Source organism: Furipterus horrens, unplaced genomic scaffold (assembly GCF_987537825.1).
Source record: "Furipterus horrens unplaced genomic scaffold, mFurHor1.1.pri manual_scaffold_15, whole genome shotgun sequence".
Taxonomy (NCBI): domain Eukaryota; kingdom Metazoa; phylum Chordata; class Mammalia; order Chiroptera; family Furipteridae; genus Furipterus; species Furipterus horrens.
The window spans coordinates 141582-153986 of record NW_028327185.1 but is presented as its reverse complement, the minus strand read 5'-3'; the positions used below and the strand labels follow the sequence as shown (position 1 = coordinate 153986).

The following is a 12405-nucleotide window of genomic DNA, read 5'->3' as shown; positions in this document are numbered from 1 at the left end:
GTTAGCGTTGTCATCGAGACTATTACTGTTTACACCCCCTTCCCGAGCCTCCAGAAGCCCCTTCCAGCCCTACTCAGATCCAGGGTTTGTCGCCTTCGTTTCTAACTTCCGATTCTGAACCGCGTGACTCGCTTCGGCATCAGCTACAATGAAATACTTGCCCGTCTGGCCAGGCTCGCTCTCGTCAGCAGGGACCCCTTCCACCTTTTCTTCAGGCTCTGCCCCTCCCTCTGATACCCTGTTATCATCAGCAGCAGAGGATACTGACTAATAGATCACCTCGTACTTTGGAGCTGGTGTTACCTGTGCACACAGAGGGGGCAAATCCAGACCCAAAGGGCCATCTCTGGTTTTAGCCCTTAGGAGGCAGGTGCTGGAGGTTGGGTGCAGCTGTTTCCTTCAGTGACGTCTTCAAGGAGCTTCCTGGGGACAGGGCCCCCTTGCAGTGTCCCTGCCTCTGCTTAGCCGCCCTTCCCACTCCTGAGGGCAGCCGTCTTGCTGGCTATTTCCCAGCACAACCTCGGAGCAGGTGAGGCCTCACACCCCATTTTGGAGGGACATCCCCAAGTGCTGGAGGCACACGCCCCACCCCCCACCCCACGGGCACCCAGGACTGGCAGCGTCCGCTCTTCTTTCCCACGTGTGGGAGAGACGGGCAGCTGCCTGGCTCTTCCGGGGCCAGCCTGCCTCACCTTAGCCAAGGTCCTGTGTCCAGCCCTTTCCCACCGTGGAGAAAATAGCAAGACAAACAGATGAGAGCTGATACCCTGAGCAGCAGGGTCTGCTGGGACCTGGCCCTGGAGGAGCCCCAGGAACACAGTGACCCAAGGGCTCCAGGAAGTTGTGACGGGACAGGGGGAGGGGGTTCTTCTGTGACCAGAAGTTGCCCCATCTCCCACCTGGGACACTGTCAGTACCCACCCCCTCCCTCAGTGCCTCCCACCCCCATCTCTGAACAGAGTCTAGACGGTTTCATTTTAAAGCCTGCAGGAGACAGACGGACATTTTTGGTCTGCCAATCATCCCGCGTCCAAACAACCCGCAGTGAGTCCACAGCCCCACGGGAGAGCTTGTTTTGGGAGACATGGGCACGGGATTACCACCTCTGGGCCTTGAGTCTGTACCCTGTGAAACTGGGGCTCCTTACAGCCTGTTACGAGGTTCTCTGAGGCGTGGGTATAAAAGGACTTGTACAGTGTGTTAGAGACACTGCAGGCAAGCTGGGCCCCTCAGCTCCCATCTCTCCCCCCAGAACTGTCTGTGCTCCTTGACCTGGTCCCCTGGACTCACAGCCAGGCCTTCTCTCACCACGGGACATCTGCAGAGCCCTGGGGGTCACCAGCAACCAGCCCCGAGCCAGGTGTCTGCTGAGCACCTTGTGGGGTCCAGGTGTGAGCATTTTGATGGGCTTGGAGGAGTGGGAGCCCAGCCGCAGTCTATCTAATCCGGTCTTCACAGTCTGAGTGGGTCCCACGGGTTATGGAGGGAGACTTGGTCTCACGTCTGGTCCGAGCATCTCCACCGAGCTTGCTCTCCTGTGGGGCCTCCAGCAGGAGCAACTGGGCCTCAGTCACAGCAGCAAGTGAGGATTCTGATGGAGAGGACCTCGGGGAGGTGCCCAGGGAAAGGGAGGGGCCCACTCCACAGGTGTGGGAATCATGGGTCTGCTCGGTGTTCCCACTGGAAAGGTAAGGAAATTGGAAATGAGATTTCCAAGGTCCCATCTAGCTCGCTTTGTAGATGGGGTTGGGGGGGAGGCCTGAGTTCTCCCCCCTGCAAAGTGTTCGGGGCAGGCATGGGGTAGAGGCAGCCATGGGAGGGAGGCCCCCTTCGCACCCATGGGTCTTGTAGCTGTTTACAGGCCGAGGAGGACACCCACTGTCTGTCTGTGAGGGCACGTGGGGGCTGCTGCGCTGCGCCAGCTCCGTCTCCAAGGCCTGCGTGTGGCCAGGGGTGCACTGGCTGCCGCAGGGTTTGGTTAACGGGAAGTGGGGATAGTGACAGCCTCAGCCCTCAGTGGTTGGCGGGTCCGTCACCAGCCATGGTTGCCTCATGGCTGTTCATGTCGTCAGAGGTTCTCATCATCTGTGTCATGATGTGTAAAAGCTCGGTGGCCCTGTCCCTGGGCATTTTCCCTTGTGTGTCCTTCCAAGGACATGTGACAGTCTTAAGTTGTTTTGTTGATTTATGTCCCTGCCTTTGTGTAACCTGTGTCTGATCCCAAAATGTGAGCTGCATGGGGCGGGACCTGGGACAGAGGCCACAGAAGTGTCTACTGAGTGAGGGCACCTGTCATGTGGCAGAGTCTCCATGACTGTCCTTTTTCTTTCCTGAGAGTAATTCCCAAGTAGCAGAGCCGGTTCTTGAGGACAAGCTCTCAAGAAGCGAGCCCTGGGCAGTGGGGGAGGGGAGGGGTGAGGAGGAGGTGGGCGATGGGGGGCTGGTGGGGGAGTGTGGATGGAATCTAGACGAGGGCTGTGGTGCTTGCTTGGAGTTGGGGATGCCCGGGGGAAGGCCGTCCGCGCGCCCATGGCTGTGCGGTCGTTGTGGGACTGCCGGGAAGCCCAGGGCAGCACAGCCTCCGTCCACGGAGCCTCGGCGGCTCACGGGACCACTTGGAACCTTCACGTCTTTGTCTGCCAGCGCTTTCCCACCCACGGGGGCTGTCGTGAAACAGTGATGCATGCCCAAGCAACTTTTACTTTGGTAATTTTATTAAAAGTGAAGGACGTCCTTGGCTTTCTGTTACAATTTTCATCATTAACCAGGAGAGGTGAGCCAGCGCTCGCAAGCTGTGCTGAGTCCTAGATCCTGAAAACGTGGTGCTTCAGCCACGCACGCACACTCCCCGCCGGGGGGCTGGGTCAGCCTCATTGGCGCCTCACACTCTGTCCTCCCCGGCAGGTACAAGACAGTGGTGACGCCCCGGAGGGCCGCGGTGGCCATCGCTGGCTGCTGGCTCCTCTCCTTCGTGGTGGGCTTGACTCCCATGTTCGGCTGGAACAACCTGAGCGCGGTGCAGCAGGCCTGGGCGGCCAACGGCAGCGTCGGGGAGCCAGTGATCCAGTGCGAGTTTGAGCAGGTCATCAGCATGGAGTACATGGTCTACTTCAACTTCTTCGTGTGGGTGCTGCCGCCCCTGCTGCTCATGGTCCTCATCTACCTGGAGGTCTTCTACCTGATCCGCCGGCAACTCAGCAAGAAGGTGTCGGCCTCCACCGGCGACCCTCAGAAGTACTACGGGAAGGAGCTGAAGATCGCCAAGTCGCTGGCGCTCATCCTCCTGCTCTTCGCCCTGAGCTGGCTGCCACTGCACATCCTCAACTGCGTCACCCTCTTCTGCCCGTCCTGCCGCAAGCCCAGCATCCTCATCTACGTTGCCATCTTCCTCACACACGGCAACTCGGCCATGAACCCCATCGTGTACGCCTTCCGCATCCAGAAGTTCCGGGTCACTTTCCTCAAGATCTGGAACGACCATTTCTGCGGGCAGTCGGCACCCCCCAAGGACGAGGGCCCCCCGGAAGAGAGGCCAGACGACTAGATTCTCTGCCCACCGCCAGAGTGGAGTAGCTCAGCTCTGTCCTCGCCAACGCTGAGGGTCCCACTTGTCCCAGTGAGCCTCCCCTGGCCGAGCTGTGGGGTGGGGTGCCCCGCACCCCTGGGTCAGGCAGGAGGTTTGGGGTGCATTCCGGGGGGAAGGAACGGGTAGTCTGAAGGAGGGGGAAAGTGGCTGGAGCCTTCCCATGTGTCTGACCCCCTCATAGGCAGCCCTGGCTTCAGGCAAAGAGGCCTCGGGGGCTGGGTGGGCAGGGGCTTGGCTCTCGGAGGCAGGGGAGCTCCCTGTCTCAGTGGTGGGGGCTGTGCAGCCCTGGGGCCATCTTTGGGATCCCCTACAAGATGAGTGGGGAAGAGCACCAAATGTCTTGGCATGGCCTTCTCCCCCATTCTGCAGGAGAAGGTGGCCAGAGCCATGGCGGGGCAGAAGGGAAGGAGGCTCTGCCCCTGCCTCCCGGGGCCAGGGTGCCCACCTCGCTTGCTCTGAGAAGCCCATGGTTATGCTTGGGAGGGAGGCAGAAACAGCAGGTCCAGAAATCAGTTCCAACATTTGCTTTATTCTGCATCAGTCTTTGGACCCTGGTGGGTGCTTGGAGACCCCGGAACGAGTGTGGAGTGTGGTGTGGGCCTCCCATGGCCACCAGGTGTCAGCACTGAGTGTCCCAAGCAGCAACTGCCCGTCTCCTGGGCCACCAGCCCCACACGGGCCTGGCCTCTCTTAGCACCTAGCACTGCTGCTTGTGGGCCTGATGGAGACGTGCCAACTCCTGGGAGCACTGTGCCTGCCCTGCGAGGGGGTGGACAAGGGGCGTGGCTGACTGTGGGCACTGCTGGGGTGAAATAGCACCAGCTGGGCCAGCCCACAGGTGCCCACCCTCCTGGAAGTATGGACAAGAAGGTGCTGCCGGCCTTTGAATACCGTCAGGAGCCCTGGCATTTGGTCCAGTTTTCAGGGTCTTTGGGGCTCTGCTGAAGAGTCGAGGATTTTTGGGGTGTCTGGGCAAGGGCACTACTGCCAAACATGGGGTCCTTTGCACAGAGGGGTGGGGGCGGAATTCTGTGTGAACAGGGGCTCCAGGCCTTGACTCCAGGCACTTCCCGCTCTCAGAGGCACACCGTGTCCTGACTTCCAGGGAGGCACCCACCCCCGCACGGGCCACAGACAGCCTTGACAGAGCAGATGCAAAGGAGGGACGAAAAGTGGGGAGTGGGGCGATGTGGAGGCCTTGGAAGCAAGGAGTGCACCAGAGAAGGGCGAGTTTGTTCTTATAATTGTTGTCTTGGGGTGGCAAGCCCCAAATGTGCAAGCAAGATTCTGGAAAATCGCATGACAGGAAAACCCCTGTGAATCCTGAGTACTTTCCCACTGGACCTTCCCGAAGGTGTCACATGTGGGGGCTCCCTCATGGTGACATGTTCAACACCACCTTGCAGGGACACACGACGAGGACCACTGTCAACGGAGGCCCGGCTGTAAAACACACCTTTATTTGCACGCCTGTCACCCAGTGTGCAGCTCTCTGCAGGGCATGCCGGTCGTGTCCCTGGTGCCCGGGAAGCCTGTCCCGGGCCTGCCAGGGCCCCTCCTGGGTCCTGGGCTCCAGCCTTGGGGGAGGGAGGCCAGGCTGGTACCAGGGAGCAGAGCTGTCAGCTGTCACCGTGGAAACGGGGGGCTTGGGCAGCAGTGATGGCCCTCACCCCTGAGGCCTACAGCACCTGGCAGAGAACGTGTTTCATGAGCCCTGATGGGGGATGCGGCCCCTCTCCTTCCCCGGATCTGTCTCTGCCCACTCCCTCCAGACCCTGAGCAGCTCTTGGCAGGGAAGGCTGTCGGCCTCACTTTTCTGATGAGAAGCACGCCCTGGCCTAAGGTCACGCAGAGTCAGGACCAGGCTGTCCAGCGAATCACTGCCCTCCTGGCTGCACCAGTATGGCCCTGCCTGCCCGCTGCCCTTGTGTCTCCGGGGGCCCCAGGACTGTGTGACTTCAGCCCTGCGCCCGAGCTGACTGCCTGCTCTCTGTCACCCTGCCGCACCCCTGCCCCTGACGAAGCTTAGGGAGCAGGTCCAGCCCATTACCTTTGTCCTTGTCACAGCCTCTTGCAGCCTCTTCAGTGTGTGGCTGAGGCTAGGAGAGATGCCACATGTTAGAGCTGGGGGCGGGGTGGGATCTGCTGGGGACCAAGTTGGCGGAGGGACCAGAGGCTCATGGCTACAACCGAGGGGACCCAGCTGCTCTGCCCACAATGGGCTGCCCTCCCGACAGTGAGCCACGGTCTCTCGAGCTCTCAGCCCCGCCTTGCCGCTCAAGGCTCAGCCTCACCTATGCCAGCAGCAGGGGCCGGGGCATCCTTTCCTCTCCCCCCATGGCAGGTCTCTGAGGAGAGACCCTCCTCCAGTCCTCACCTTTGACCTCCAGCCGGCAGTCCACAGAGGCCTCCCCCAGCACGTTGATGGCCTTGCAGGTATAGACTCCGGAGTCAAAGGGGCCAGGTTTTCGGATCTCCAGGGTGCAGACGCCTTGCTCCGAGAAGGCGCGGTATTTGGGGTCCCCCTGGATGTTCATGTTGTTTTTCAGCCAGATGATCTTGGGCTGGGGGGACACAGTCACAGGGAAGCCAGGAAGGCTGTGGGCTGGGCCAGGCCCTCCACGGCCGTCCGCAGGCTTTGGCGGAGATGCCTGGTCAGACTCTTCAGCCCCACTGTCCCGCCTGCCCCTCCCCCAGGGCCCAGCAGGGCCCTGCCCCTCACCTTGGGTGAAGCTCGGACACTGCAGGAGAGCTGGGTGCTGTAGCCGGGGGTGGTGGTATGGTCAACCAGGGGCTGGGTGAACGAGGGGGCTTCCGAGAAGTCTCTCACAACAAACCTTTTGAGGTTGGCAACAATATCTGGGTTTAGGGGAGAAAGGGGCGAATTTGAGGTTACGGGAGGAGACCTCTTACGACTGACCTGAGCCCTTCTGCTAAATAATCACTAAGCTCCCACCCAGGCACCATCAGCTGATTGCAGCTCTCAGTGTGATGTGCTGATGGCCTGGATGAAGAGCTTAGCCTCTGGGGCTCTGTGGCGGGACCCCAGGCCTGGCCAGTGTGCATGTGGGGACTTAGAAAGTCTCAAAGAGGCAGAGGACAGCTGAGCCCTGGGTGGGTGGGGAGGGAGCAGAGGGATGGGGGGGTCTTGGCAGCAGCCCCGGGACACTGCATTTCATTTCTGTTTATCTCTGGAAATCTGAGTGCTTTCCTTTCCTAAACAGAAATTTCCTCCTAATTCTGTGCAGCTCAGGCTGGCGTTTGGAAGAACGTGCCTTCTGGAGTCCATACAGCGTCAGCGGGGGGAGGGCCCTGGAGAAGGGGCATGGGGTTTCACGTGGGATGCACGGGGCCGCATCCCGTACAGAGACAACGACTTCCCGCCCCTCTCCTGCCCATCTGCTTGGTGTTATATCTGGGTCAGGAGGTGTGTGCTTTGGGCAAACTTGCCAGAACCCACTCTGCACGCTGCCCCTGGCGCCACTGCATGTGAGACTCCATGTCCGCAGCCACACAGCATCTTCCTAATAAAGACAAAGCCTCCCAAGGGACAGTTTTTATTTGCATGGGATTGCTCTGATGTGTTTGTTAGATCAATCCACTCCCTCTGTCTGTTGGCGGTTGCGTGTGTGTGCATCGCTGTGTGTGGATGTGCGTGTGTGTCTGTGCTCAGCCGTACATGGATCTGGACCAGACAGCACTGTCCAGTGAGTGGCATCCCTGAGAAGCCCTCGGGGAGGGCAGCGGGCACACCCAGGAAAAGTGGGAGGTGGCGATGGGGGGAGGGTGTCAGTCTCACGGGTTCTGGCTCACTTCCTGGTCCAGGCCCAGACCCAGACCTACCTGCCTTCCGGATATGGGCCAGCTCCTTGGTGACCGCAGCCGAGACACTGAGTCCACACAGGTTTTCCGAAAAGACCCGGAAGGAGTACGAGTTGCCCACAATGAGGTCAGAGATGGTGCAGGACGTTGGGTGGTAGCGCTCCAGCACGGTGAACCATTGCTGCGGGCAGGCGGTGCGGCCCCCTGAGCACCACCCCACCCCACCCTCCCTGCTCACCGCGCCCGCACCCTGGGAGGCCAAAGCCTCCAGCCTCGAGCTGCAGGCACTTTGTGTTGGGAAAAGGGGCCTCTGGGTCATTCAGGTGACCTCTCTGGGGTTCTAAGAGAATTTTCAAGTCTCACACTTGAAGTACGACGTGAGGACCAGACCTCGTAGGTCTCAGCCCTCACCCTGAACCTACTGAATTACAATCTTCATTTTAGCAAGAGTCCTAGGGGATTTGCACGGCCAGGAAATTTCCAGAAGTTCCATCTGGAACCCAGAGGGCCTCAGAGAGCGCCCCTCCCCCCACTGCACCCATGCCGGCTTCAGGAGGAACCCAAGGCCCAGAGAGGAGAGCCATCCTTCCAAAAGCTGCCAAGTCATGGTGGCAGGAGGTAGCCTGGAACCGAGTCCCAGACCCTCCACCTGACCACCTCCTCCCTGCCCCATGCACCCTCCCTCCTGGCTCCGGCCCAGCACCTCACCCCTGTTCGTTTGTCTGCCTTCTGCACCGTGTAGCCCAGGAGCTCTGTGTTGCCGGTGTCCTGGGGCGGCGTCCACTCGAGGGCCACGTTGCAGCCCCAAACGTCTAGGAGTCGGATGCTGCTGGGAGGTCCGGGCTTCTCTGCAGAACCAGAGCATCAGGGGCAGTGAGGAGGGGGCTGGGCTTGCCACAAAGCCCCCCACCCAGGGTCTTCCTCCCACCACACTGTCCTGGTCTGCGCAAATGAACATGCTCTGGGGGCGGGACGTTGGGGGTCTCTGCGTCCCTGGTGAGGCCCCCTGCCTTCCCGGCCTGTACCTGTGACCAGGATGTTGATGGCTGCTCGGGCCTCTAGGTTGTCCAGCCGCAGGGTGAGCTCGTAGCTGCCCGAGTCTGCTCGCTGGGCCGAGCGGATGAAGAAGATGGAGTCCTTGTCCCCCGTGTGCACGCTGACCCTCTGGCTGTCCAGGGCGTGGCCCTCATGGGTCCATGATGCCTGAGGCTTGGGATTCCCCTGGGCGGGAGGAGCCCCAGAGTGTGTGCAGGAGGCACCAGCACCCAGAGCCACCCAGTTGCAGGGCCTCTGGGGCTGTGTCGGGGGAGCCGCCCCACCTGCCCTTCCCGGGACGGGCAGCAGAGTGTGGAGCCACAGGTGGACCCCAGAGCCTCACCCTCCAGGCGTCCTGGCCCTGGGACGAGCTGCGCCGTCCACAGGTTGGAGAATGTGTGTGACAGAAGGAGGTTGGGGCCTGGGTGGGTTCCAGGCTGACCCCCCACGGGGATCCTGACATTTCCCGGCTCTTCCAACTACCTCCAATGTGGCCCTGGTTTCCACCCGCGTTTGTACCCTGGGCAGGAGAGACACACCTGGAAGGGAATCTGCAGGTTGATGGTCTCTCCCACCTCGCGGATGTACGTCTGACGTAGGTGGCGGGGCACACGGATCTTGGGGGGATCTGCATGAAAGCGGGAGCCTCAGCTCAGCACAGCAGTGGGGTTGCTGATTGGTGAGTGCTGCTGGCTGGGCTGGAGGGCTCCTGGGTGTGTTCTGAGGTTGCCTCCTTGTGGGATGGGTGAAACTGCCTCCTGAGATCCAGGGCCCCACAGCCTCTGGGGTCACTGGGGACAAAGAGCCAGGAGGCCCCAGGAGGGCAGGGCCCTGTGGACTGTGGAGTGAGTGGGAAGCATCCGGCATGCCCCGGGGCTCCTAGACCTTGCTTGGCAGGGACCTTCCTGCAGCCCCAGAGTCCTGGGCTCCTGATGTCAGGGATTTGCACTTGCCGGCTGGCATTCCCAGAAAGGGGAGCAAAGCCTTGGCCTCCTCGTCCAGCCCCTGCAGCCTCACTTGCCCAGGATCTTCCAAGAAGCCCCTGGGAGACCCAGATGCCCCATGCAAGGACAGGACACCACCATCCCGCAGGCACCTCACCAGGTGTCACCCGGAAGCCACCAGGCATTCCCAGGGAAGTGGCAGCCGCCACGGCCACTTGCCCCCGGTGGGGTGGTGGTGGGGGAGACTGAGGCTGCTCTATGCAAACAGGTGGCCACAGTTGGCCCGCAGGGTGGAGGGGAGGAGACAGTGAGGAGGACACTGTGTCCCTGAGGATTAGTTGTGTGGGCGCTGGGCTCCGGGAGCCTCAGGCTGGAATGCTTGGAAGCTGCAGGTGGCCAAGATGGACAGCTGAGCAGCTGAGGAAGCTGGGCTGGCCCCTGCCCTGCCCTGCTCTGCCCACCAGGCAGGCTTGGCTGGGTCCTGTTAGTTCACAGCCTCTACCCTCTTCTCTCCAGGAAATCCCCTCGTCCACTGCCAGAGGAATTCTGGTGGAGCTGTGGGTGCTGAGTCTGGCTGCCAGCATCGGGCTGTAGAGGAGAGGCCGAGCCCTCGCTGCTCCTAGGAGTCTGTGCTCACTGGGGCCATGGGAAAGCGCCAGGATCCTCCCCACCCAGAGGTCCTCGTGCCTGCGCAGCAGCAGCCCAGTGTGACCATGTGTTACCCAGACCCGAAGGCAGGAAATATCCTTGGGTTTAGAAAACCGCCGAGAAGGCGGCCTGCCACCTCTCAGGCGTGAATGGTCCTCTTTGGGTCAGATTCAGGGAGGGACTGTCCCTGGAGCTCCTCTCCGCTGCAGAGTCCCTGAGCTCTTGGACCAGCTGGGACATCCTTCAGCTGCCCCTGGGGCTCGCATCTCTCAGGACCTAGAGTTGAAAGTCCTGTTCTTGAACCAAAAACTTGATCACTTCTGTGGCCATGAAACCCCTGTTTCTGGAGTCCTTGTTCCGAACTATGGGGTCCCCCTCTCGGGGTTGAGTTCAGGAGGTAGGATGAAGGTGGAGAAGGCCTTGAGCCACCTGCTCTCGTGTGTCTCTCTTTCCTGGGGCCCTGCGCCATCCCCAGAGACCTTGGATCAGAACAAATGAGTCACTGACATTAACAGACTGAAACCTGACCGGCTCTGGGCGGGAGCGCCCCGCAAATAGAACTCTTAGCCACCAACGCAGGTCCCCAGGGCAGTGCTGGCCTCTGGGGGTGCAGAAACCTTCAGGGGCCTTCTGGTACCTCTCTATCGCCAACCCTCAGGGAAGTCTGGAACCCAGGCTGTGTGAAATGGGCAGAAAATGGGCAGAAATGAGTTTTTGTGGCCACTGGAGGGATGAAGAGTAGATAGGAGGAAGGAAGGAAGGAAGGAATGACTTAGGTTTGGGAATCTGAAGCAGGTGAACTGGGGGACTTGAGCTTAATTCTTGTGGGTCAGGAAGCCCCCTCATGCTTGGGGGCAGGACCCCTCAGGGGAATGGCCTCTTGCATCTACAGACGTCTCTTGGTGCTAAGCAACCTGGAACTTTATTTTCTTTCTGAAATTGTATTGTGTTTCACAATGAGCTGCTGTGAGAGCTATTCATATGTGAATTATAAATAAATATCTACCCACGTGTGTAGTGGCTGATAGTAGAACCTGGAACTCTCTTGAGGAAAGAATGTGGCAGTGTGTGTGTCTCGTGCCCTGTGGTGGGGGATGGGGGGTGACGGCCCTGTTCCCTGCGTCTACTGGCCTGAGCTTCTCCACCTGTCAGAAAAGGTTCCTGGGCAGGGCTGGCTGAGGACAGGAGAGGAAGGTTTACCTATGATCTGGCGGATGTGCACAGGCTGGCCCAGCTCCGCCGGTGGGCCGGCCCCTGCAGAGCTTGCAGCTGCCACGCGCAGGAAGAACTTGTCCCCCAGAGTCAGGTTCCTCAAGGTCTGCTGGGTCACCATCACCGGCCGGGAGTTCACCGGCACCCACTCCGAGGCTGGGGGAGGAGAGGGCGTGAGGCCCTGGCCTTGAGGTCACGGGTGGGGCTGCCGAAGCTCAGGGAGGGTGGATGCATTTGCCAAGTCACATAGCAAGGAAGGGCCCGCAGCAGATCCCAGGCTGACGTTGGCTGTCATGGGGTGGACAAGAGGAATCTGTTCCCTTTCTCCTCACTGGCTCTAACTTTCCCTCTGCCCCTCTGCACTCCCCAGGCAGGGTCTTCTGATATGTGGCCCCTTCCTCACTTCTTTGCAGAGCCTTTTGTGCTGTTACTCAGGGGCGCCCTGGAGCCAGAGGGCAAGCATCCCCTAAGGTCACTCGGACACCCCTGCCTCCACTGCCCGTGAGGCGTGTTCCCGGGCTGAGCAACAGCCGCGTCTGGGGGCTCGCCCCTGCATCCCCGAGCACATGCGGCCCCGGATGTCTGCAGAGCCTCGGCCAGAGCTCACCTCCCTCTCTGCGAAGCGACAGCAGGTAGCCCTGGAGCCCCAGCCGGCCCAGCCTCTCCGGCGGCTCCCAGCTCACGGTCACCGAGCTGTCGCTCACGTCCTCCACGGTCAGCAGCAGCGGGGCGCTGGGCAGGTCTGCGGGGGAAGGGAGAGGAAGAGGGGCGTGGCCAAGAGCCCCCCATCCTCCTGCCATGCCTGCCTCCGCCCTTCACCTGCCCCACCTCTTGTCACCTTCACTTGCAGGGGCAGGCGTAGGTGTCTCAGGGGCGGGCGCAGGTGCCTCAGGGGCGGGCGCAGGTGTCTCAGGGGCGGGCGCAGGTGTCTCAGGGGCTGCCATGGGAGCCTGCTCTTCCCTCATCATCTCCGACGTTGCCACTTCCTCCAAGGGCTCTGGGGGCACCGGGGCCAACTCGGAGGCATTCTCCTCTGGTTCAGAGGCCGAGGCCTCCGAGGCGGCTTTTCCTGTCATTGCCAGGCTGGCTGGGGGTCTGGCTGAGGTGCGCAGAAGTCAGTAGTGGAGGGCCTGGGCCTCCAGGGTTCCTGGGGCACCT

At 60.9% G+C, this 12405-nt stretch overlaps 2 protein-coding genes and 1 long non-coding RNA gene across 5 annotated transcripts in view; 2 read left to right on the top strand and 1 right to left on the bottom strand.

Moving 5' to 3' along the window:
- The window catches only part of ADORA1 (adenosine A1 receptor), a 21508-nt gene extending 16128 nt beyond the window's left edge, over positions 1-5380 (top strand). For all 3 annotated transcript variants that reach the window (XM_090263444.1, XM_090263443.1, XM_090263442.1), the window contains exon 3: positions 2905-5380. In XM_090263444.1, coding sequence (XP_090119570.1) covers positions 2905-3544 — 640 coding nt within the window. In that variant the 3' untranslated portion in view covers positions 3545-5380. The remainder of the gene's footprint in view (positions 1-2904) is intronic.
- MYBPH (myosin binding protein H) lies at positions 5026-12405 on the bottom strand. Its single transcript, XM_090263445.1, has 11 exons — positions 12086-12405; positions 11855-11989; positions 11236-11403; positions 8983-9071; positions 8434-8629; positions 8117-8256; positions 7430-7589; positions 6309-6445; positions 5964-6150; positions 5637-5685; positions 5026-5274 (listed from the first exon to the last, which is right to left on the bottom strand). Exons 1-10 carry the CDS (start codon positions 12321-12323, stop codon positions 5669-5671), a joined length of 1467 nt encoding a protein of 488 aa, XP_090119571.1. The 5' UTR covers positions 12324-12405; the 3' UTR covers positions 5026-5274; positions 5637-5668.
- Positions 8719-11055, top strand: LOC149992235 (uncharacterized). Its single transcript, XR_016508309.1, has 2 exons — positions 8719-9122; positions 9446-11055. It is a non-coding gene; the product is annotated as an uncharacterized LOC149992235 (long non-coding RNA).

Bases quoted from the DNA above. Each gene is read 5' to 3' on its own strand.
- MYBPH (XM_090263445.1), bottom strand. From the start codon at position 12,323: ATGACAGGAAAAGCCGCCTCGGAGGCCTCGGCCTCTGAACCAGAGGAG. The intron at 8,630-8,982 runs GTGTGTCTCTCC...CCTCCCGCCCAG, and splicing joins ACCTGCAGATTCCCTTCCAG to GGGAATCCCAAGCCTCAGGC. The intron at 7,590-8,116 runs GTGAGGTGCTGG...GCCTGCCCGCAG, and splicing joins AGGCAGACAAACGAACAGGG to CAATGGTTCACCGTGCTGGA.